We start from the raw sequence: 26345 nt of genomic DNA, 5'->3' as shown, positions 1-26345 counted from the left end.
GTGTCGATTCTATTGTCTATATTGGTCTCAACTTTCATGTCAATTTTCAGATGACAGTCCAATCTTAAAAGCCTGTATACACAGATCAGTAAATAAACAACTCCACGCTAAGATCTGATGACCTCAAGATGTTTCATTTAACTCGCTGTAAACCCGAGGTAGCAGCATTTTTAGTCTGGATGGCTGTACACTCAAAATTGCTCCAGCCACGTGGCGACGGCAATTCATGCAGATGCTGTGGACTCATATTTATGAACTGATAGAAGGTTCCACCTTTGAGTGAACAGACACAATTAAAGTTTGCAGAAGCTATGTTAATTAAACCATAAGCTAGAATAATTACTTCTATTTCATGTCTACAAAGAAGCTCATCGAAAGTCCAACTCTTCCATTTGGAAATTGGCACTTTGGACAAATGACCAGTTTGTTAAATATAGCATCTCGAAATTATAGCAAATCAAAATAACAGGAATAAACTTTTTTAAAAAAGAGTATAATCTACCTAGTAGTCGGAATACTGGATTGTCTTCCCTTAGGCAGGGTGTTAGGTCCTGGCCCTCCTTGGGTGACTGGACCTGCCTATACTTCAGTGTCTCCATATACAAAAAAAGGATACGTCCCTTTCTCGCTGCACCTCAGGGAGGTTACAAACGTGTGGAAGCACAAGCACCCCCCCCCCCCAACACACACACCTCTGAATTACCACGTGATTTGGGATTGGGTGTGGGGAGAACTTCGAAAGGCAAAACCTGTCCATGCACCCTCCACCACCACACTCAGGGGCATCATCCCTGTATCCACCCCCTCCGGCCTCTTTGGCTCTCCCACCTACGCCATGTGCGACGTCATCTGTCACTTGTCTAATGACAGGACCAAGAACCCTACCAGAACCGAGTCCTTATCTGCTCCAAAGATTAATGTAAAACTCTCTACCACACTTAGAACTAAGTGTTAAAAACAAGCATTGCGGAAAGGAAGATGTTTAATCAATCCGAGTAATCCTTTTCTTAAATTTTCTGGCATCTCCCTATAATGCTTGTTAAATGCTATAGCCGTAAGATATTATGTAAGTGCAGATTAACTATTCCACTAAGAAATTCTGAGTGACCAGGCTATTTTAATAGATTTTCTCCAGTAATAGTAGGATTGAAATTCGTAAGAGCTTTATAGACCTAAAACAAGATGCCTACGAATTCAGACTATTCTGAATAACAGACTTCCATGACAAGATTCATAAAATTGTATGAAGTTTGTTGTCAATCTGTCTCCAGCTAATGATTTTTAAGTGGGTCCCCAAAGAACATACAATTTGACTTTGCTGAGTTCATTGCAACAGATGGTTCCCTGTGTTGTGTGAACATACCGAACAAAATCCAGCAGTCCTGTAACCCTCCACGAGACGCCCTAAAATAAAAGATAATTACTGAGAATAGTAAGGCTCTTCTACTGAATCTATTTTCATTTGGTATTCTGAGTAGGTGTACTTAATATCGAATGCACTACTCATGAACAAAGCTATTTTTAGCTCTAGCTTAACAACTGTAAAACATTTGAAAAGCTCGGAGTAACGACAGACTATTACCTACTACTTGGGGGAGGGAGGAACATGAAATGTAACCACAAAACTAAAGCAATGACTTTCCCCTTGAAAGGTTTCAGTAAATGTGTATTAAAACAAGTGTGTTACCCTTCCGCGTACGGCGCTGCCGCCTAGCTCACCTCAGAAACACGGCAAGGACCAGCCCGTTTGCAGGGCCATCCCACGTCTACTGCGTAGATCCCTCTGCCTGACACACTGTCTCCCACCTCCATCCATCTCCTAAGGCCGACTGCCTCCTTGAAAGCAGTTATCCCGCCATCACTGCGATGCTCAAGCAGCAGGCGCGTGTCAGCTGGTAGCAGCCGAAAGGCTAATCGAACGACCTCTCACTAAGCCTTAGCGACTAATGTAGTCATGACTGAGGATATTTACATTTCAAGAGGTTATGTGCCAATATAGATACATATCAGATTGATAAAGCTTCAGATGATTATAATACTTTGAACACTATGGATGGGTTAGCACTCATCAATTACTGGAGAAAGAGCGAGTGGACTGGGCAGGAGGAGTTGAGAGACCCCGGTATTAGACTGCAGTTAGCCACCTATGCGACTCAAGCCAGTTACTCTCTCATTCGAAGATAGAAGCAGCTTGATCTCAAAGGCCCCTTTCAACTCTGAAGCCTGTGATTCTGTAAGACTCCCGCTGTGTAAGGTAGATCCGAACCATCCGTGTGACATGACTGGCGTGTGTATGTGTGTGTGTGTGTGTGTGTTCGCCTCCTCGACCCTGACCAAGCCAATTAATTCAGTGTGCAATCCCAGTGAGCTACATTATATTTAATCTTCGTACAGAAGTAGACCAGAAAGAAGGTTAGTATCAGATCACTTTATTCTTTCTGTGCAAAGATCTAACAAGTCGTAAAATCATTACCATAGCAACAGGAGGTCAAGCAGGAGTGGCTTCCCGGAAGAAGCGAAGCCGACGGGGCTGTGAGCATCTCGCCCGCCAGACGTCCTTCGCTCCTTCGGCGTCGTGCCACTCACGTCTCTTCCGTTACACTTTGCTGTAATTGCGGTTTCACAGCAAAGTGGAATTATAAAACTTACCTTTTGAAGATTACCCTTTCCTGCACGTAACGCGTGATGGCAGACGGGATGCACCTTCTGCCGGGTGCCAACGTGCACCTCCCAGTGCCCGTTCGCAAAGGGAGGTAACGAAGCCCAGAAGAAGGCACGTGTGTGAGACCAGCGGGCATCTGCGGAGTCAGGCGTCCCTTAGCAAGGGCCCTGCTGCCATTATGGTGAGGAATTCATTAATACCAGGAGTCTGCTCTCCCAGTTACGGTAGAATTGGATAGAATCTCTCTTTTCAGATTTAAAGAGACACCCACGATTTTTGGAAACCTATTGTGAATAATGTAGCTTTATAGTAGGTCTAGAAATAGGGAATCCCCAGAAGACAGTCAATTTAAACATCCCTCCAAAAGGTGAGACCGTGAAGACTGCAGGCAAATTACCTACGTTTTAGTGTATCTTACAGTCAAGGGGGAAAAAAAAGTTAAATCTTTTTGCATTATTTCAAAGTAATATTTGTATAGTACTTCGCAGTTCTCAGAAGAAATAAAGCAATATTAAAGACAGAAATTCCTTTTCCTCATGTATGTACTAGTAAGCAGCTGGTGATGTTTTATGAAAGATAACCAAAGCAGAACATTATACTGGGTTTTCCTTTGTCACACACCAGGGACTGTGAAGTGAGGCCTCAAGAAATCTCATGCTATTTATTAATTCCCCAAAGCTCTACTCCTTCCAAGAAAAAGATCTTTTGAGAAAATTACATTTTAACTAACATGTATAATCTACCAGAATTCTTATTAGAACCCCATTTTTATCAGCAGGTTCAATAAAGGGGACTGAAAATTTTCCACTTTACTTTTCTTCTCTTGTCTATTGCCTATAATACAAAATCTACTTCCCCCTGCCATCAATGAGAGACTTGCTCTATTAAAATTCATTTTATAATCCGTTTTAGGCTGTTTTTCCCCAAACGTATTGGATAGTAACACCTGTCCTTCATGACAAGACCTGCCAGGGACAGCTCACATCATCGCTTCTGAGATTTAAGCTGAATCTCAGAAGTCATACTAAAGAAAGAAGGAGAATTGCTTGAAGCTGTGCATATAATTTTAACACGATTTATCTCCGTGTCAGTGATTTGTTACATAAAACATAATGAGTTCAGTCCTCAAGAAGGTAAGTCTACTTTGAGTAAAGCCATGACGAACTCTATTAGGCCAGAGTCGAAATAACCTCTGTGAGACTGACGCATGTCAAGGAGGACTCAGCATCTGGATATTTAAACTTTCTATACTTTAGAAACGCTTAAAATCCAAATTAGGCAGAGTAGGAGTAGATTTCTGAGAGCTCCTATTTAATTTCGCTCATCCAGGTCAGACCACTCTTGACCAAATGCCCAATCCTGAGACCCCATTCCTCCGACAAGGAAGCCTGGGTTCTGTTAGGATCTTAGAGCTGAATTTAAACCAGACTTACGAACATTTTTTTAAATGGCACCACTGATCACTGCGAACGGGCTGTATTTTACATTAACAGCCTCGGTTTAGACACCGAAGATATCTTTGCTGACATACTTCAGAACTCACTGCCCGCTGCTCACACCATCGCGACCATCACACTTCCCTATTTGAATGATGAAACTTGCTGCTTTATCGCGAAAATTCGATCCGTATTATGATATCCTAAAGGGATAAAAGGAAAAAGGGTTCCCACACCTCTTGGTGCCTTTCTCAAGTGAGAGGCAGTGAGTAGGTTTGTTTCTACCAAGCGTGATGGAGAGATTCCCCCGTCCGTCATGTGTGCCTAGCTACTCTACTTCCTCCATGTGCGCTTCTGTTTCCCTCCTCTAACAAGGAGCATTAGCAACAGTTTTGGTAGAAAGAGCTCTTTTTGCCTAGGCAAAAGCGTCATATCATGCTCGTAATAAAATCTGAACACGTCCAATCTGCTCAGCCTACAACACAAGCTTTATTAGGAATGTCTGTGGTGTATTCAAGCAGCCTATGTGACATCGTTTGTAAATAAGGGTCTAGGCACTGAGGGGTATTATTAAACAATTGCTAAAAATACATGTGACAATGTGAGTTTTGTATTAACTACTACTGTATTTGTATTATAAATAAGTGTAGTAAAGCAGAGGGCATGAAGAAAAATAAAACAGTAAATTCTCCTACTGGCTTGCAGTGTGGAGATACATATTACATGTCTCTGAGTCAATCCTGTAGACAGCAAATGTTTAATGGGTAGTTAAAATTACTACATGTTTCTTAATTAAGAATGACTCAACACATTACGTCTCCAGTTATCGGTCGATGTGGCTTAAATAACATTATCACATATTCTACATAGGCAGGTGCAAAATAAAACTCTGAAATAAAAATGCTTGGCACAGGAGACCAACGTCGTGTGCACACAGGTAAACCCAGGTCATTCTCTCTACATATCACCATGTTCTCTAAATTATCATCACGGCAAACCAGAAACTCAAGGCTGGCCCCAGGGAAGACATATAGGCAGTTAGTTGCCTTAGGCAACTCTGTGGTATCTTTCTTGTCCCTTTTCTACCCCTAATACCCAACATTTTCTATCTCCTCCATGTCACTATTTCATGGTAATGTTGGACTATCGTGATTCAAACCTTCCTTGTTCTCTTTCCTCCTTTACCTAGTAAAACTGACCCATTCCACGGCCTGGACTCTTCAGGCCACCTGTCTGAAGCTGGCTAGACAATATCTCTGCTTCGAACAATCGATGGCCCGCATGGCCTCTGTTAATTCAAAGAACATTTAGCAAGTATTTACTAGGTGCTAAGTATTATTTCAGGCATTGAGGACAAAGCGATGGACAAAACAGTCAAAAATCCGTCCCTCGATCCAGTGATAGAAGAGAGAAATAATGGGCAAAAGGTTTACTATGACCAAGGGTGATAAATGTTCAGGAGAAAAATAAAACAAATAAATGAAATCCCACAGTTAAGCAATTCTAGAAAACTGTAGAGATACTTTCTTTTCTTAAATGGCATTCTGTCCATCAAAATAATGTAATAGCGGGTGGCTACAAACTCTACTTGTTGAGTAGGAAGCGTGAAACTTTTAAAGACTCTTTATAGGGATAGAAGAAATCCAAGTCATTACTGTAAGAACAAAAAAAGTTAAGTACGAAGCATCTGTACTCTGAATTACTGAGAAAAGCAGAGTTGCTGGTAGTGTAAATGACAAGACTCCGTTCCAAAACCCAAACAGCTTCCCTTTTTATTAATGCTCAAGCAGTGAACTTTGAATGGCATTTAATAAGCAAAACACAAATGAAAACACTGAATCTGTATGTATAGTATATGCAAATATACATATTCTAGGGATTTAATAATCTGGTTTAAACAGAACAATTGATTCTCTGACCTCAAAATAAATTCAGTATCAGCATTACTGTTTCTAACTTATAGTGTTTTATATTTAACAGGAAGAATTATGGACACCCAAGTTCAGTATAGTCAGGGATTTCATGTTAAGGTATAAATAGAGTTTTTAAGAAATAAGTGTATAATAAAATAAGTTTACTTTTAAATCGCAGTACAGTCATTTTCTTCAATCAATAAAAATATTTCTTGGTTATAAAGCAGGCTTACTTTGCAAATGTATTTCAGGAAAATAGCTCTAGCAATATTGAAGTACTAAATTTTTTTTAAAAAGACAGCAAAGCAACAGAATTTAGATTTTAAATAGTATATTGCAAAATAGTTCAACATATTATTTCTAAGCACAAAGCTCCATTCTGAAGGATGCTTCTAATCTTATAAAGCAAACTGTTCTGATATTTATGTTGTAGTTTAAAGTCTAAATATCTATAATTAGAGATAAATCTTTACATACAGGACCATAAACTTCAATATGTATCCATAACACAAATGTTTTGCATTATAACATCACTCTCTTATGAAGCTTAGCTTATTAACATATGCTCAACAAGGAAAATAAAAACATGATACAGTTCTGTAGCTTTGTAACAGGTTGAACTTTGCAACAATTAAAAATATAAAAACAGCAATGACAGCAAACACACCAGCTTTATGAATGATAAAACAAAAAAATTGAGGAATCATAAACATTTAAATATCTACTAAAGTCTTCCTAACATGTCTTAATTTGCACTCTTCTCTTTAAATATAATTTTTTAAATGTTTTCCATAACCCAGGAGGAAATGATGGCAAGTTCTCTACAAAAATGGAAATATGTCATGTTTAAAAGTGCTTCATGTATGTGTGTGTGTGTGTGTTTTATACATATGCCCAATAAGGAAGTTAAATAAGCGTGTGCAAAACCTTCTAATTATGAATTGAATTCATAAACCTAATCATAGTTTTTTGTGGTTCATCCAGATGAAGCAGAAGAAAAATCTGAGATTATATACTCTGTATCGAGGAAAGAGCATGAACCACAGGTCAGGAGACCACATTCTGTTCTTAGCTCTGTTAACCACTGTCGATGATTCTGGGGAAGAGAAGGGCTGCTCCAGACTTGCAGCTCTGTGTTAGGTGATGGGCGCGCATCTAAGTTCAAGACCCCCTAAGGTCCTATCCAACTCCAAAATTCTAATATATCTTTACCTGAGGCATTCCTGAAAGGGCAATAATTATGCCAAAAAAATACGAAACATACACGTCGTATAGCTACTATCCTCTTATTGTACTTATTAGTACAGAAGGAAAAAAAAACTCTAAAAATATTGACAGAAAAGATTGTGTGAACACCATATGTTAACCAATGCTAATGAAAACCTTTACAGCTATGGCATATGGAAAATCCAATATTATGTGCAAAAATGAAAAAGCAACATCAGTTGGTCAACTAACAGCACATTTTTTCCTAAGTCTCAGAATTTTCATGGGCCTAAAGCTTCAAAAGCCTTTTTGAATGCTTACTTTAAAATTATTTTACTAGAACCATGATTCTAACCGTTCGTATTGCTAGTGTTTTAAAGGAGTCTCTGAATTGTTATAATGGCTTTTATGAAGACACCATGTTTCCAAATTTTAAATATGGCTAAACAGTCAACCATCTGCCGCAGACTCTGCATTTTATGCCATATAGCTCTATGTATACACACATGCACGCGCACACACACACACACGCTCTCACACTCACGGAACACTTCGGAAGGCTAACTCAACAGTTCTCATCCACAAGCTTGGACCCATTTATTCCGCGGTAGGTTACTCTGCTTGGCCTCACTAAGACTCCGTGGTTGGGCTTACAGGTGAAATAGCGCGTGTCGCCCACTGCTCCGTCGTTCTTGCCTTTGGCGCTTCGAAGCTCGAGTCCGAGCCAGATGCCGGAGGCGAAGCCGGTGGGGCCCACGTACCTCACCGTGCCCATCTCGCTGGAGCTCGTGAGGAGGACCTGGGCCCCCTCGTGCAGCCGCAGGCTCCCCTCGGCGCTGCCCGCGCTGGCGGTGCTGCTCCAGCTGCGACGCAAGGCCGTCTTCGACCTGTGCGGAGGGGAGAGTCGGAAAAACTCCTCAGTGCAAAAGCCGCACGGCACCGCGTGGCACACTCGTGTCCGCTGCCGGGTCCACGGTTCAGTCACAAAAGAGAATCCTTTATGGCCGTGACCTGATTTTTTTTTTTTTTTTAATTCTAAACAGCAATATTAGAATATATTTTTGTTTAACATCTTTTAAGTTTTTCTCTTTGAACTATTTTAATACTATACTCATCTGGGTTTCGGGTTTATATATATACAGTCGACCCTTGAACAGCATGGGGGTTATGGGTGCCAACCACCTGCAGAGATAAACATTCGCATGTAACTTTCAACTCCCCAGAAATTTGCCGTCTCTCGATGCCCACAGGGATTGGTTCCAGGACCCCGCTAGATACCAAATTCCACGGATGATCGTGTGCCCTGTGTAAAATGGTGCACGGAGTCGGCCTTCCGTGTGCCTGGGTCGAAAATAGTTCAGGTATTTAATGAAGAAAATCCAGGTATAAGTGGACCTGTGCAATTCCATCCCACACTGTTCAATAGTCAAATGTGTGTGTGTTGAAATATATATATATATATACACAATATATATTTCAGTCAAATAGCAGTTAGAAAAAATACACTTTTTTCAGTAAAATAGCAGTTAGAAAAAATATACTTATACCTATTAACACTAATCAAATAAAGTAAAAAGTAAAGAACCTACCATTTTGGCTATGGTAAATTAAAATTATTTTTTGTTCACTTTTTAAATATTTCTTTGCACAGAGATAATTTTTTAAAAAACTGTTTACAACTTTGGAAAGTAACCCTATAGATATCTATAATGAATGAACGTCAGTTAACACTTAAGGGTTTACCGCCCTCCCTGCCACTAATTTTAAGATGGATTTTAGTTGCCTGGGGCGGGATCCTTCTCCTTTTCTCTATGACAAAACATTCCTTACAGCGTACAGCCTCCTGGCACCCACCACCAACCTCACCCCATAACGACTGGATGTCCACACAAGGAATTTGTCCCAGGCCTCAAGCCAGTGCCACCCTAGGGCTTCCTCCACTGTCACCCAGAAGCAGAAACTCACCCGCAACAGAAACATTACCAGGTCTCGTTGCCCTATGACCCTTAGAAGGCCTCTCAAAATGGTTATCCAGAAGCTACCACCAACAGAGCCTTCACCCTCTCCGTCCATGCCACATCTCCTCCTCAAGAAATCCTTCTCCCTGTCCCCACCGTAGTGAGCACAGAGCCTGTCACCCAGCTGCATGGCGCCTGACTGTGAACGGAACTGGGTCCTGCTGATTTTCTACTTTATTTCATTTTCTATGTTTTTAAATACACTATCACATACAATGTCCCATATCCTCCCACTAATGACCCTGTAAGAAAACAACCGCACTCTAATTTTGTGGGTAGAAAACCTGAGGTCCAGAGACTTGTCCTAAGACACATTTGCTAAGAAATGAGAAATTCTAATGAGAAAACATAATGGAAAAAATATTATTTACTGCGTCAAATGCACAAATACAATGATAAAACAAAAACAAAAACAAATACAAAATACCTCTAAGAAAAAATATAACTCTTTACTGAGGAACATGCAAAAGAAACATAAAAGAGCTTTCTTCCTAAATGGAAACATATATGTCAATTTTACCCCAAATTCACCACCAAAAGGATAGTTTTTGCAACCTGACAAAATTACTTTAAATTTCACACAAATAATGACTATCATTTTCTGAGCACTCTCTGCCAAATACTTCGCATACATTATCTCATCCAACGTCACCCAAACAAGTGAAGTAGGTATTGCTATTACCTCCTTCTAATGGAAGAGAAATTTGAGGCTCAGAATTTTTAAGCTATTTGCCTGAGGTCAGAGAGATGGGAAAGAGAGATGGGCATAGACCCAAGGCTGCCCCCCCCAACACAGGCAACCATAATGGGTTTTAGTAATTTAAAAAGGGTTGAAAAATAATACAGCAAGGTTTACATTGCCATTTGTTAAATTATAAAGTTATGATCATTGAAACAATGTGGATCTTCCATGAGAACATACTTTTAAATGACACAAAAAAGATAGCTCAGAAAAATACATCTAATTATTTCTTATGGGATAAAAAGTAAAACTTCAAATCAGTGGGAAAGGAGTGACCATTTAATTAGGAATGCTGTAAAAATTATATAATTATTTGGGGAGAAAGAATGTGGTTCTTACCTCTCAGTATATGTTAAAAGAAATTCCAAATAAAGAGTTACATGAATACATAGAAAAAAGAAAGAACTAGAAGAAAATAAAGCTGGATATTTATCTGATCACTCTCTCACACACAGACGCACAGGTGAGCAGGGAGGGAGATAGAGATATGTTTTAAAATTCTGGCATCTACTATTAGTTACATTTTAAATTTATTATTATGCCATAAAAATGTTTCCATATCACAGCACATTCTTTTAAAACACTGCAAGTCACATTAAGGAAAATTATTAAACAATATGGGATACGTTAAGTTTCCTTTCAAAGGGTATGACTTGTCCAAATTTGCTTAAAAATTCAGATACATGCTTTAGAAAAAAAATGGAAACATATATACTAAAATGCTAATGGTGACAATCTCATCTAGGTGGTAAAATTACAACTGATACTTGCCTGCATTTAGTTTTTCATAATTTTTCAAATTTTGTGCAATCGACTTTCAGAACTAAACGTTTTAAAAGAAAAAAACAAGTAATAAATGTTTGGGTAAAGACTTGACATTCTAAGAAGAATGATTTGATTCAAGTTATGTCGAAGCTCTAAAAGCCCAGGGAAGTTCAGAAATTCAGAGCTGAACCATATTTAAGAATCATGTTTACTCATTCAAAAACGTTAACGGACCACCTATGAAATGACAGGCCCGGGGCTAGGCTCTAGGATTTGCACGCCATCAGTACAATGTTATAGAAACCGCAATAAAGACCGTGTACGGTGCAGAAGGAGCACGAGAAAGGAGATCTGTCCTTAAGGTCTTGGGGAAGACACTTCGGCGATGAGTGGCATGAGCCCGCTTGACAGATGAGCGGACAGAAAGGGGATACAGACAGAGTTATGGGAGCAAACTACGCGTACCGTACGTATTACATTTTTATTTATTTTGAACAGCGCAGAGAGTTGAGAGAACTGGTCCTCACTTTGAGGATATCGCCGCAATAGGTAGATCAGGAGAAACAGACAGGAGCTATCGCGCGGGCCTCCACCTGCCGTGCCTGTGACTCTGCACTTCCTTCTCGGTTTGAGAATCCAAAAGCTTTGAGGGACAGGCAGAAAATGCCAACACGCAGTGTGAAATGATGGGACCTGCGGCAAACTGGATCGGACGCACCCTGCCCAAAGACATCCGAATTGCCGCTGACCCAATAAACTGCTGTCTAACATAGGCTGGATTCTACGGACGGGACACAATGAAGACTGTTAAGCAGTCGTCACACTGGTAACACAGAGAGGAGCTCAGACAAGCTGGTGATGATGGCATGAGGTGTGGTGACAGATGGGACACAGACCCCCGGCCGGGCGTGGACCGCGGGAGAGGACGCCTTGGTGCCTGCCAGGTCGCTGTGAAGCCCGCGTTAGGATCTCAGGCTCCTGTTCTTTATCGCCCCCATTCCTGGCAGTAAATGAAGACAGAATTCTTCCAACCCCCTTTCTATCATTTTCTCCTTGGAATGAAATGCGCTCATCTCAAGAAATGATCTAGAAAAACGAATCCTGTCCTTTCACAAAAATGGCACAGGAGGCCGCTCCTTCCCCTTGCCTCAGGTATGTTTCATTCACGTGGGGTAAACACGTCTGTCCGTGCCCCGAGTCCTTCAAGTTTCTCACCCAGGAATTTCTATCACCTCTGACTAATTTTCCATGTCCCTCTGGAAGTGTAATTTCCAGACAAATCAACAAGAAAATGGCACAGTATTTGGGAAAGGTCAGTAAACTTATTCTTTTCAGCCCATATTCTCCAGAACACATCATGCTTCCAGGTTAACAACAGCACGACACAGCACCGAGCCGACCCGCACCTCTCCGGAGACAGTCACTCCTCACGCCAACGTCTCCCTCACCCCCAGGACCAGCGACACGAGTGCCAGCCGACACCCAAGGTCTTTCTTTTGTTTGTCACAACACTGATCACCACACACATTTTGGTCACATATTTTATAAATAAAAATAACTTTTTTTAATTGAGCGTATAGCCTCAAAAATGTATTTCTTTTTTTAAACATGTACCAGTATCAGTCTATAAAAGTCTCAGTAAAGCTTCATTCATTTTTACTTTCATAGAGAACAAATAGAAATGCTGACATTTTCTTCTCAATGTCAAAAGATCACCTTCGACCTAGTCATATAGGCTGCGTAATTCCCACGACTCAGATTTTTTCTCCTTCCCTGTTTCTCTGTATCACATTCTTCCACTCATCAACATCTCAACACTGATTCTGATACCTCTTCCCCTTCAGAATCCTTTATGTTCTGGTTGTCTCTTAGTAATTTCTTCCATTCTGCCTAAGAACTCTTGAAAATGTTCAATAAACTGGAGGCTAAAGTTACTGCCCTTAAACTCTTTTACCTACTCAAGTGAGGAAACCAATTTCAAAATTCTAAAAATCAGAGAAGGTTTTAAGGAAGGGGAAAAAAACCCAAACCTACCCAACACTGCTAAACAGTACCCAATAGTGCCTCAAGGCAAGCCAGGGCTCTAGGGTGAAATTTCAGACCTTTGTGGCGCCTCCAAAAAACTTTACACCAGGTTATTACATAAATACCTGCCTGCCTGTTGCTCAGCTGATGGTCAAGTCCTAGTGCTTGGGCTCTAACTTCTAGTGGCTTCTAGGGTCCCACTGGAGCGGACGTGCATTTCCCTACTCAGTCAGGTGTTCCTCGCACCCACCCCCACCCCCCAGGGAAGTTCATAGATTCATTGGAACAATTTAACATAACAATTTAACATAGACTGGACCTTAACCAGTCTAGAAGAGCCTCCCATTCTCTAAAAGTAACAACATTTCTAAGTCTTAGAAGACTATTAAAGGGAGTAAAGTGTGTGGGTGTGGCGGGGGGGAGGGGTAAATGTAAATGGGGAAGAAAAATACATTCTCTCTACAAAGAAACAAACAAAAAAGCACTTTGAGCAGTATACTCTACAAGATGAGGTAGGAGTATATTTTTTTAAATAACAGTAAGATTACCTTATGCAAATAGGCCTGACATTTCTTTCCAGTACTGCCGAACACATTGAATCAAATCTCTAATTAAGTAAACGGAGTTTAAAATCAACCTACCCTATTCAATGATAACACGAAATGTAAATTACTCCGGTTTTTAATGACAGTACTAAACCTCTCTGAAAATATGTGCAGTGTACTGCCTTAGTCACTGCTGACATTTCTAATTGAGCTTGCAAAGGAGGCAGAAAGAACTCTTCTCAATACATTCATCACACCTTTTCTCCTACGTGTTAAAATTCTACCGAGCAATGTAAAAGGCACAAAATTCCACTTTTCTTCTTTCACAGAAACCTGCCATGTTCCTTGTGAAAGGTGTTTTTCTAAATCTTAATACTCACTTGGCAAAAGCATTTCTTCTGTTAATCTCTTTTTGGGAAGAAGCAGAAGTTGTACTGAAACTTCTCCTAAAACCTAAATGTGAAAGTTAAGGTCAGAAAAGAGAAATAAATCACAGATTCGCAGTCCCTATTAAAAGTTACCTTTTATCATTTATTTTATTTCAAACATTTATTTGAAAATGGAAAGCAAAGATAGTAAGTACATATAAAATATAAAAGTAATTTAGATTTATTGACAAATGTTATATTACCTTTCCTGCAAATGATGCACATATATGAATAAGTTAACATCATTACGTAACTTTTGAAAGTTTTATCATAAAATTTCTTGAAAACTAAATAAAACTAAATTAGGTATTGATAAAGTGAATCTTTTCACTCTTAAATTTAATCTTGATAAATCATGTGAAAAAAGAAAAGGATAAAAATGGTTTAAAAACACTATCAGTAAATATATCCAATTTATAAAATATTAAATAATAGATTTCAGAGCTTAACATTGTTGCCATCCCCAAATGACAGAGTAATTTAAAAAAAAAAAAAAAGATTTCACAAAGAGGTAGATTTTTTAAAAATGTGTGTAAAAAGAATGGGATTTCCAGTTCTGGTAGCTAATGGCTGACCAGCTGTGCTGAATGAATCTCTTGATTGAAGCAAGTATATTTTAAATCAACTATAATTTTTTAAAAAAATACTATTGAGCTAACACAAAAGGCACAATTTCAAAGAGGCCAAAACCAAAAAAGAGAAACCATGAGAGGTAACCAAGCACTAAAGCCATCCGCCATCTTGTACCACGGGACGCCACTGAGTTCTAGGACTTGGGCTTCCGCCTTACAGACTGCACAGGACACAGGGAAGGACAGAAAGCATGAGGCCAGCCGAAATGGGAATTCTAACAAGGTTCCTGGTTAAAGTGAGGATCCCCAACAGCTCACCCTCAGTGTAAGGTTAAATGAAAAACAAAATGTAGTGCCATCTGGACAAAGACAAAGGAAAGTGGCTTGTGTCAACCTTAAAGCTCAGAAGAAGGTAAAATTCACCCCCCCCCCCACAAGTCTGTGATCATAAGCAAATTTCATTTCCCCTGTATAATATAAAAAATACCAAAAACATTTCGGAGAAGATGAACAAAAGTAGTCCCACGTTGGCAGCGTCACCAGACAACTGGCAGAGGTGAATACAGTCTCTGGAGGCACCAACTCAGGCCTCAAAAATTCCCACACATTAAATTCCGAGTAAAATTAGCATCTCACAATAATAAACCACAAAACTCACAAGGAAAAAAGGCACCATAAGTTAGGCTCAACAGAAACAGATGGCAGAATCAGACTTACAGAGACTTTAAATACTGAATTATTTAACATAAAATAAAAGATAACATTTAAAATGTTTAAAGACATAAAATAAAAACTTGAAAATATGGGAAAAATAAGTGACAATAAGGAACAACCAAACAGATTTGCAAAAAGAAAATAAATTAAAATTTTATAATGAAAAATTTTGTGGTTAGATTAAGCAGGAGAATAAACGTAGCTGAAGAAAGAATCAAGAAATGGAAAGACAGATCGGAAGATATCCAGAATATTGTCCGGAGAAATAAAATTATGAAAAATACAAAAGAGGCATAGGAAAGTAAGAAAGTCTACCATACAACTCATCAGAGCTTCAGAAATAGATAATAAAAGAGTAAAAGAGAAAATATTTTCAAGTATATGAACAAGAATTTTTACGGAATTGATCAAGGATAATAATTCCCAGATGCCAGAAGACCCATGATTCCAAACAGGATAAATAAAAGAAATCTCCACCGAGACACATCACAGTGAAACGGTAGAACACAAAGGAAATAAAGATCTTTAAAAGCAGTTAAAAAAAAAAAGATAAATCACTTACAATAGTATGGATTAGACAGACACAGAGCTGACTTATTTTAAAAAATGACAGAAGACAGAAAACAGCAGAATTAATTGTGAATATGCAGGGAGAAAATATCTTTTAAACTAAAATTTCCACCAATTTTTAGTTTTACCCAGGAAAACTATCATTAGAAAAAAAAAAAAACTGAGAGGCTTTGCTGCCAACAGATGCTTTCTAAAAGGAATTTTAAAGAATATACATGAAATAGAAACAAAATGATCCCAAGTTCTGAGGATTAATGACTAAAGATGTTGGTAAGTATGTGAGCAAAATAAATAAATATTGATTATACATAAAAACCATTATAATAATGTGAAATTTGTGGGGAAAATGTAAATGGCCCATAAACATGAAGATAGGCTCGACCTCATCTGTAATCTGGAAAATGCAAATTTAAACAGCAATGAGACCATTGAAATCCATCAGATGGGCAAAGGCTTCTAAAGCAAACGAGACTAGTGGTGAGGTAAGGAGCAGCAGAGACTCCCACCCACTGCTCACGACCACGTACGTGCACTGCAAGCAGTTTGGCGCCCCCTAAAAAGGCTGACAGTATGGCTACCCCATGTCTGGCAATCCTAGAGAAGCTTTTGGAATAATAGCAAAAAAAAAAAAAAAAAACCAGGAAAATAGCATATTTTGTAATAGTTAAAAAAAAAGAAAGGGAAAAAACAGGATATAACCTAAACAGCTATCAAGTATAGCATGAAATATATATATTTTAATGGAACACTGTATAACAAAATAGCAAAGACCTCAAAACTGAACATTTATTGATACATCTATACCTGGGTAATAAAGATATAAAAGAAATCGAAAGAATAATTAACATAAAATTCAAGACTCAAACCTGAGAACGGGGTGTATAAAAAGGGAGGCAGATAAGCTAGAGGGACACACAAGGGTTTCCAGAGTCTTCAGCTAGCGGCGAGGTAACAGCTGTCTGCTTTACCATTACACAAACCCACGAATACGCTTCATACACACACACACGTGCGCGCACATATTTATATTTATTTACATATATTTCTATATATATTTCAAAATAAAAGGCTTCATTAAATGAATGTAAAGAAATAATTATAAAGAACATAAAACTGTGTGATCTTACCAGGATAAGAACGGTTTTTATTCGAAGAAATTTCTGAAAGTGTATCCAGGGAATCTGTTACTCTGCGAAGAAAACGAGTAACGAAAACCTCATTACCAGAAGCCACTTTTCAGATTTAAGACTGACTCTTAACTGAGATTTCACACCCATGGTTATTTCTTATTTAACTCATTCAACAAACATTTATTAAGCATCATTATGAGCCAGGAATGAATTTCAATCTACACTGGAGACAGGCGATAAACAAACAGAAAAGGTCTTTGTCATCTAAGGATAATTAGTATAGTCAAAGTCAGCTTAAAGTGAATTCACTGAAAAACAGAAACCTGACTTTATTTCTTTGGAATTTTATCTTTAAAGATGAAACTAAAAAATATGAAAATAAATTTATTTCACATTAAATTTAACAAATATATTACAATCATAAAAACAACACATTCTTAAATTTGAAAACAGATATCACCTGAGTGTGTGTGTGTGTGTGTGTGTGTGTGTGTGTGATTTTTTGAAAAAATTGTATGGCTCATACAATTCAACATTTTTTATTTTATATTTGACTAAGTACAATTATCAAGGTCACTTTCCTGAGAGGTTAGTCTTTATTTTTTAATATGCAATTCATTCTTTATATTTAAAAGGCTCATTCTAACAGTCTCATTTTCTTTCTTTTGTTTACTGACCTAAATCTGCAAAACTTTCATTGGGTCAATCACTTCCTCCAGTATATTTTGTTACCATCGAGAAATTCTGCAACTCCAGAGGGGAAGGGGGAGGGGAGATGGGGGAGGTAGATGGGGTAAAAGGGGTCAAATATGTGGTAACATTAACAAAACTAATTATGGGAAGTGAACACACAATGTTAATATATATATGCCTTACTGTTAAAATGTGCAGCTGAAACTTCCTAGATTTTGTTAACCAATGTCACCATAAAAAAATAAACAAATTAAAAAAAAAAAAAGAAATCCTGCAACTCTTGCAATATTTGCGATTTCATCTTGCAATTCATATGCATCTTTTTTACATGATAGTCAACATACAGCAATAGATGATGAACTAATGAACACAAAAATATGACTGGATGAAAAGTACAGATGCTTGAATTAGCTGGCAATGGATAGTTGAGAACTTAATTCCAAAAGTGATCCGTTCATTAGTAATAAGGACCTAGTACTGAAAATAAGAAAATCAATACTATACTGGTGAAGACCACTTGGGCAAAAAGAAGGAATGAGGGAAGGAAGGAAGGAAGGAAAGAAGGAAGGGAGGGAGGGAGGGAAATAATCAGTATTCTTTAATTTCTCTAAGGAAATACTGGTCGATTTACATGTTAACAGAAGGAAAGGTATTAACTAGATGAAGGCTGAATGACAGCAGAAAGCCATCCAAGCAGAGGAAACAACATGTGTAAAGATTCTGGGACAGGAGGCACAGGTTTTGAACACAAAGCGGGGGGCGGGGGCAGGTGGACAGCCAGCTACAACCTGGGAGAAACTCTATGCAAGGCGAGATTGTGACTGGTCACTACGTTATTTAAGGCCGTCCTCACGCAGTCCCTAGTTCAAAATTCTTTTCTTCTTGAAGAGCCTCCAAAGCTGGTTTAAATTAGAAATTCCTCAAAATCAGGGACCATGTCTGTTTTATTTGCTTATAGAATGCCTAGCACAGCACAAAGTGCTAAAAGACACTTAATAGTATTTGATGATGATGAATGAGACAATCAGAAGATGACAGGAAGACAGCTGGATCGAAACAGCAGTTCATTTGCAGAGACAGCCCTGATTCTTTCAAGAAGAGGGGGCTGCTGTTAGAGGAATCACCTTAAAGAAGACCAAATAGAAGGCAAGGAAAACACAAAGTAGAAAACATGTGCTCCGTCAACAAAGCGAGGAAAAGAAGATGAAACCATAAGAAAGTGGCTTCACAAAGTGAAAAAGAAAAGCTGTTACGGCATAAAAAAAACCACCATACTAGATTTGATCAATATTTACTGTGCCTATAATATGCACAACTATGTTCTCTGGGTAATCAAACATGAAATGAAGAACCCCAGTCCTGAGGACTAGGAGACAAATAAAACTTGTTAAGAATCTGTAGCGATGTGTTAATAAAGATTTGTGCAAAGTCACATGAGAATCCAGAAGGCTGACGGGCGATTTGGCATGGATTTTACTCCCAACTCAATCATGTATAAGACACAGGCGCTGAAGAAAGCCACTGAGCCTGTTTTAACCATTACGGTGTAATGGTTAAGAGCTCCCATTCTAATACTTAGATGACCTGGGTTCAAATCCCCACTTGGGAGCTGTCGCTTACCCTCTGTGTGGTTAACTTTCCTCTTCTGTGAAATAGCAACAGCGACCGCACCTGATCCACAGGGGTGCTGCTGCGGGGCACACGGAGCCCCTACAATGGTGCCAGCACGCGTAGGTACTACTCATTAGCTGTAACCTCTTTTTCTTCACTTATAAAATGACTACCAAAAACACCCAGCAAACTGTCTAAAAGCGAGAGCTTAGGAAAAAACAACAACAAATTAACAACCCTGGGCTGAGTTCAGCCTCACCATTAACCAGTGTAGGAGGTCAAAATATGCCGCCCCCAAACATGCCACTCTGGCATAAGGTTTATTTTAAGCTGAAGACCTATGAGAATCGATAAATGCAGGAAGAGGCCTTATCTGAACTCTCCATAGGCCTGAAATAGATTCTCCCCCCTCCCCCTCCCACCGCCAAAAAAAGAACTCTACTGTCATTAATCCCCTCCCCAGGAGTTTCATCAAGATTAACTCTTATAACAGGAGAGATGAGAAGTCAACACCACACCCAGACAGACGTTGGAACAAACCATCAAATCTCCCAGCCATTTTTCTAAGGCCCGTTTATCTTTCCTAAAAATCATTTGCTCTCCCGTAAGTGGCCCTCTTGCCCCTCCCTTTCCCTTATTAAGATGATCTATAAAAATCCCGATCTCATCACTCCTTTGGGTATTCGGTTCTTTTTTGTGATGCCCCATGTGTATGAAAATAAAATTAATAAATTCATGTTGCTTTTTCTCCTGTTTATCTGTTGTCAGTTTAATTCACGGATCCAACCCATCCCCCCACATGCACCCCACAGCTATGGAGCCTAAGAGGGTATAGGAAAAGTTTTTCCTCCCCTACATTAATTAGCTATATGACTTCAGTTAAATTACTTTATCTCGTGAAACAAGTTTCTTCACCTACAAAATGGGAATGATCATAATCTTTCACTGGGTTTAGGGGGATTAATAGGTCCATATTACTAATGAACTGATCACTTTGGGAATTAAGTTCTCAACTCTCCCTCTCCATCTACAGTGCACCGTGCAGAACCTGCCACTTAGTAAATGCTCAATAAATGTCTGTAATAGCTATTGTAATTTTCCAGCTTGACCAAACACTTATCAGGATCAAATGAAACATTTAATTGACGATACGTTATAAACCACTAAGCATTACACGTTAAATGCTATCCTATCATAAATAATAAGAATTATACCGAGCACATCATAGAATAAGAAAATTAATATAAAAATTATATACAGATATTCACATGAAAAACAAAATGAGGAAGAAAATGGGTATAAAAACTGTTAAATCTGCCAGGAGGTAGTCACAGTCTAGTTGGAAGTGAACTGGACGAGACCTCCAGGCTGTGATCGCACATCAGTTCTCGTGAATGTGGTTACGCCACGTACGTGATTCCCTGTTTAAAGATCAGCATCCCACTTCCCATTCGCTGAAAAGCACACCAAGCCAACCTCTCTCCACACACAAATCATCCCACATAATGGTACCTGGAATTTCACGATGACTTAGTTTCTGCTCAGCTTATTTTTTAAAACCAGTGTGAGGTGGTACAAAAGTATACTATCTAAAGAGACGCCCAGGAGGTATATTATATATAAATCCTTGAAGCTTCACTTCCCCCCAAAGATCTACTGCTTATCTATTTTTGAAAACTAAAGAAATCAGAGGGAAAAAAAGCCATTTTGGTTCCATTAGGTTTGTAGGAGAATGAATGGGGTGCCTGCTGGCAGGAAATTTAATGTAGTTAGGCTGTGACTGAAGCAATCAGAGAGCATTTTTACTTTTGTTTGCAAGACAGATTAAGCTTGCTGCTCTCACTGTTCTTAGCTGCAAACACCACTTCTAATAGCCTACACATACTCATAGGGTTTGCAAATGAGAAATAAAGGAGGTTTTTAAAATTGCGAATCCTCAGCAAAGCAAATTTATCTTTCCATGAGCCTCCTCTCTGAAGAAGGTGGCTGGTTTAACCCCTTGAGAGAAGACAAGCACTGTAGTCAGCGCACGTCTTTAATATAAAATTAGGGAGGATAACTATTAACCGCTGCGAATTACAAGAAGTGCTCGTGAATAAACATGAATTCCGTTTTCCTCACCTTTGTACTCTGGATGGGGGAGCAAATATTCCATATCTTGGAGAACAACTAAAATACTGCACACCTCCAACTGAACCATCATTCTTGCCATGGGGTTTCTCGAGCTCTATACCATACCAATATCCTAGAACGAGAATTGTAGATTTGAAAAGCATCTGCCACTGTCTCCAAAACTGTTATGCTGTTACACAAACCCAAGGTCTAGATCGTTTCACATTTTCACAAGTGATCGAAATGATGAAAGATCATCATGATCGTTAAGCTTTCAAATGATAAAATTTGAAACGTTGAAAAATGAACAGGAAAAACATTTTACAAGCTTAATTGCAGAGCTTTACATTAAGAGAGAAAGATAAAATGCACAAACACAAATTTGGCAAGGATTAGCTGTCATGCCAGTAATGTATGACCAAAATATATCTAAAAGCCTCAGTGACTAAGAACCTGTCCTTGACTTGGTAATACGATTTATACATTTCAGCAGAACACTGAGATGTATAAATCATAAAATGAACATTCAATCTTTTCACCTTACTCTCCCAATATTAGAACACCACAAACAGTTCTTAAATAATTAAAGAACAAAAATAATATGAAAAAGATGACTAAACATCATGGCGACTTTTCTTTTACTTTCTTTTCCCCCACCCAGGATAAAAAGAAATAGTCTTTCTAGCCTAAATGAAAAGATTTAGGTTAGCTAATAGGAAGACTATTCCAAAAGACTTTTAAGTATTTAAAGGAATCCACTGGTAGGAAAATAATAGAATTTATTTTTCTAGAGAGCTTAAAATTAAAGTAGTGAGGTTGCTTTTAGTGTAATCAATATAAGGTAAGAAAATAAATACTCTTAAAGATTCTAAAATTGAGGGCACCTCAAGACCAGCTAAGAGTGCCTAATAATCCATTCCTTTTTTTTATTTTAAAAGGAGAATATAATCGCAACTGTATTTGGTCTCTTACAATTAGTATCAATTAAAAAATAAGGATATAGATTTTGAGAAATTTATTGCAAATTACCAATTCCAAAATACAAAAATATTGTTTCTTTCAGATTACTAATTTGAAGAGTCAAATTATATAACATTTAAAAAGACAACCTAGTCTATGGCCATGCTGCCCTGAACAAGCCGATCCCATCTGATCTCAGAAGCTAAGCAGGGTCAGGCCTGGTTAGTACTTAGATGGGAGACCACCTAGGAAGACCAGGTGCTGTAGGTGTAAATAAAAAATATAAGGGATTGTAAGATGATGAAGTCCTTGTGATCTGTGAGGTCAATCAATGGTTGCCTCGCCTAAAAAAATAATAATAAATAAATACAAATAAAATAAAATAAAAAGACAACCTAGACAATCTTAGTTTTTTCCCTGTTATGTCTAAAAAGATGACATTTGAGCCAATTTCTAGTTTGGACTGGAGTTTCGGTTGAAAAGACTAATTGCATGACCGTATCTTTTATACTTAAACAGTCCTACTATGCACAAGTAGAGAATAATGTATACAAATCTATTGCTTAGCCACACTAATGCTCTGAAAAGAGGCCATCACATTTCTGAATGTCACTAACCAGGTTAGCTTGGTTGCCTTCTTATTTCTCCAAGAGCCGCAGTTATAATTTTCCAAGTTTTACTTCCCTCTGCCTTTAATGCTTTCCTATATAATTTTTTGCATTTTCCCATTTTAAGACATCATATAACTCTTGAAAATGTGTGACACACAACAGAAAGACATTATGACAAGGGGTAACAGCTGTGACCACACATTGTCTGGGAGTCGGGAGGTTTGGATATCTTCCCTCTTAAATGGTAATATTCTTTCAGCACTGGCCCTGATAAAAATGCTAAAGAGGCTACACAAGACTTGTCTCAGGTCTACATCTCATGATCTATTTTAAAAACCCAGATTTTATCACGTTCTACAGAATCGATTGGTCAACTTTTGATACCACAAGAAATATATACTATTACTTTCTGAAAGGCAGAATGATTTTAACAAAAAGTTTCTGACTTTTATTATATTGGCTTGTTACTTCCCAAATTTCTAAATGCTTCACATAAGTAATTTCAAAATTAAAAATTGAACTACATGATGAATTGTATCCAAGGCATCAAACTGTTCCAATCTCATCTAATATAACCCCATAAAGGTAACTCAAAAGACATATGGTGATTGTGGAAAACAAAGCTACTTTTGGAATTCCTAAGTTTTTATCTGAGAACTGTATTAAGAACGTCCTAACTAGTCTCAATTACAACCTGGAGACCTAAGAGAAACATGAATTATAAAACAAACAGCCCATCTCAAATCAATTAGTTGGAATGCAATTATAAGTGGTGTTAATGAAATAAGAATGTGTTGAGACACAATTCTCCATGGTGCTCTGTGTTTCTGCACATTTTATGGACAGAGGCGTTGACTGTCTCATCATGAATATTTGCACGGAGGACAATCTTGGAGGAGACAGACAGTCTGTTCCAGGGCAAAAGACAGGCATGCCGAGTGCCATGCATAAACGTTCAGATTCCTTAAGCTCATGGCTCCTCTCCTACAGCTTAAACCACTGATGCAAAGGTGTCACCTGACCCTCTCTATCACCCCCTGGGAACTGGGGCTCAGGGAGCTAGTGTAAGAAAAAGCTGACACTCTGGCTACTGCTCTTGAGTACCGAAGTCTTCTGTCTCTGACCCAGAAACCCAACATCTTCTGCCAATATCTATGAAACTCAGGCAATCTAACTTGTTAGCTTGCAAATAGGGTAAAACCTCAAGTCCTTCACAGTTCTGCTACAAACTTTTTTTAAAAATCAATGTTCTAGGTAACCTGTTCCTTACATGCTGCAATGCCACCATGTGTCAAAACAGCAAATTGCTATTTAAAACATACAAACATGGTTTCATTCAACTGGCTTCTATTTGAAATTGCAATCACTAAAAAATGCAAAAGAAAGATAATCTTTACTTTCAGAAACATAAGTCTAGATTGGAATGAATACATAAATACACAAACATGTATTTTTAAGGTCCCAGGGTATGCAAAAACTTTTTTCATTTTCTTTTGAACCCCTGTTTGCTTTTCTCTACAACCCACTCTGATAAAAGCTATTCGTGGCTAACTATTATCTACTCATTTTTAAGATTATCCTTGGTGGAAATCTAATCCTAAAATGTTTCCTCTGTTATTAAGAGACGCTGGGCAATCAATGAGAGTAAAATTGAAGAGTGACAACTAATTTCAACACTAGGCAATTTAAAATACAATTGGCAAGAAAATTTTTTGGATAACAAACAGTCAACCTGAGTACAGTCTACATTTTAATCATCGTTTTTGCATTTTCTGTGCCACAGCTACCATCCACAGGAACTGTTCATCGAGAATTCTCTACAATTAAATGGTATTTACACATGACATTTTAAACCTTTCGTATTCTAAAGAATTCAAATTGAGCAAAGAATATACAGATGAGTTACCTGGAGCAAAGTTTGTTGTCCCAAAGAACTTAATGGTGCCCACTCTCTGGCCAACCACCAACACTCTATCTCCAAGCTGGAGTTCACCTTCACAACGGGCATTATTTGCTACAGATGTTGCTGAGGAATTCAAACCTGTTTAATTGGTTGACAGGGGAAGGGGATAGGGTAGGAAAAGAGAAAAAAAACAAACAAAGGAAAAAAAAACTCAAAAAGCACATTAGCCAAAAAAAAAAAAAAAATCACTATGTATTCTAATCAGTCTAGTTGGTAGGAGATTTTAATATATGATGCTTTCATTATGTATATAGTGTCCATAGTTCTGTTTCTCACAGGTGAGGTAGAATTCCTCAAAGGCAATGTGAAGGGTTTCCTGAGAAAACTATTCCCATGGAAACGTAACGTGCATGATTCCTGATCGACTCCATCCAGACTGCCTGGGGGCACCCTCTCCAAGAACACATGCCAGCACACTTTCTGTCAAGCGCTAGACAGTAAATATTTCAGGCTTTGCAAGCCATACCTTCTCTATCACAACTATTTAACTCTGCTGTTGTAGCACAAAAGCAGACATAGAATGGGCATGGCGTGTTCCAATAAAACTTTATTTACAAAAATAGGTGGTAGGTTGGATCTGGCCCTGTTCCAGCAAAATGCTACAATTATAGTAGTACACTGGGACTCACTGTGAATGATACACGCAGGACTATGATTTGAAAGTGAAATTGCTATAAGGTTCCAACTGCCTCCAATCGATTTCCTTATTAGAAACAAAACCTCTCTGTTCTCACCTTGACTCAAACCTAAACCCTGAAATGCCCACTATCTGACATCAGAAGTCTTGGAGAAATACTGTCCAGAAAGCTGTTCAATTATACCAGAGCAGAGGTGGGCCCTTGAGGCATCTCCCATCAGCCCATAAACAGATCTGGACAGCTATTATCAGGAAGGCCCAGAGAACCCCACATGAGGGCATAGGATAGAGGATAAATCGCACTGTTAAAGCGGGGAGAAGCTAAAAACATGACAGCAAATGAGCAACGTAAACCCAGGGAGAAGGAAGGTCTGGATGAAGCACAGCACTAGAGAGTCCTCGGCCCTCACAGCAACTTCCGCTTCCACAGAGCTTCGTGGCTTATAAAATGCTTTTCATGAGAATCATAATTGCAGATAAGACAGAAACTCAGGAGTTAATTAAGACATGGCATTCAAAGGTAGCAGGTGGCACGTCTGGATTAAAACCCAGACCCTGTGACCAGAAATCCTCAGGTCTGTCCCCACACCGTCTGCAGACAATGGACCAAAGACAAGTTCAACAGTGGGACGAGGTGCAGCTGAGAACACCGGCTTCCTCCCCTTCCTCTCCCACCCCCCTCGCCCGTTCTTTCTGCATCTCCTGCTCCTTAATTCTTTATCCTAACTTCCTAACAATGTCCACCCTCTGCATTCCACATCGCCCTGAAATACAAAGCTGTAGAGAAAGGGGAATGTCAACAACTCCAGGAAATTTCTTAAGGAAACATCTCTGGGGTTACAGACGTGGACTTAAGCTCACGTATCTCCCATTCTCAAAGCGATAACTCTCCTCGTCTTTACTATTATCTAAGCCTGCATATCCCTCAAATTTCTAAAAAGAAAAAAAGAAGAAATATGTAAGCACACTAGAACTACTTCTTGTAAAGGGTATAAAAAGGTAATTCCATACCCGTGTAAAAAATTTTTAAAT

The 26345-nt window shown here is 38.6% G+C and overlaps 1 protein-coding gene and 1 pseudogene across 5 annotated transcripts in view; one reads left to right on the top strand and one right to left on the bottom strand.

Annotated features, from left to right (window-relative positions):
* Positions 1-5844: 5844 nt before the first annotated feature.
* Positions 5845-26345, bottom strand: part of CLIP4 (CAP-Gly domain containing linker protein family member 4) — a 53541-nt gene continuing 33040 nt past the window's right edge. For all 5 annotated transcript variants that reach the window (XM_016145332.2, XM_016145333.2, XM_016145329.2 and 2 more), the window contains 5 exons: positions 24620-24754; positions 21152-21275; positions 16724-16785; positions 13693-13765; positions 5845-8104 (listed from right to left, as the gene is read on the bottom strand). In XM_016145332.2, coding sequence (XP_016000818.2) covers positions 7783-8104; positions 13693-13765; positions 16724-16785; positions 21152-21275; positions 24620-24754 — 716 coding nt within the window. In that variant the 3' untranslated portion in view covers positions 5845-7782. The remainder of the gene's footprint in view (positions 8105-13692; positions 13766-16723; positions 16786-21151; positions 21276-24619; positions 24755-26345) is intronic.
* Positions 22255-22372, top strand: LOC118605827 (annotated as a pseudogene).

The sequence above is a fragment of the Rousettus aegyptiacus genome, unplaced genomic scaffold (assembly GCF_014176215.1).
Source record: "Rousettus aegyptiacus isolate mRouAeg1 unplaced genomic scaffold, mRouAeg1.p scaffold_m13_p_7, whole genome shotgun sequence".
Classification (NCBI taxonomy): Eukaryota; Metazoa; Chordata; class Mammalia; order Chiroptera; family Pteropodidae; genus Rousettus; species Rousettus aegyptiacus.
The sequence above is the reverse complement of the archived record's forward strand: the minus strand, read 5'-3'. Positions and strand labels throughout refer to the sequence as shown.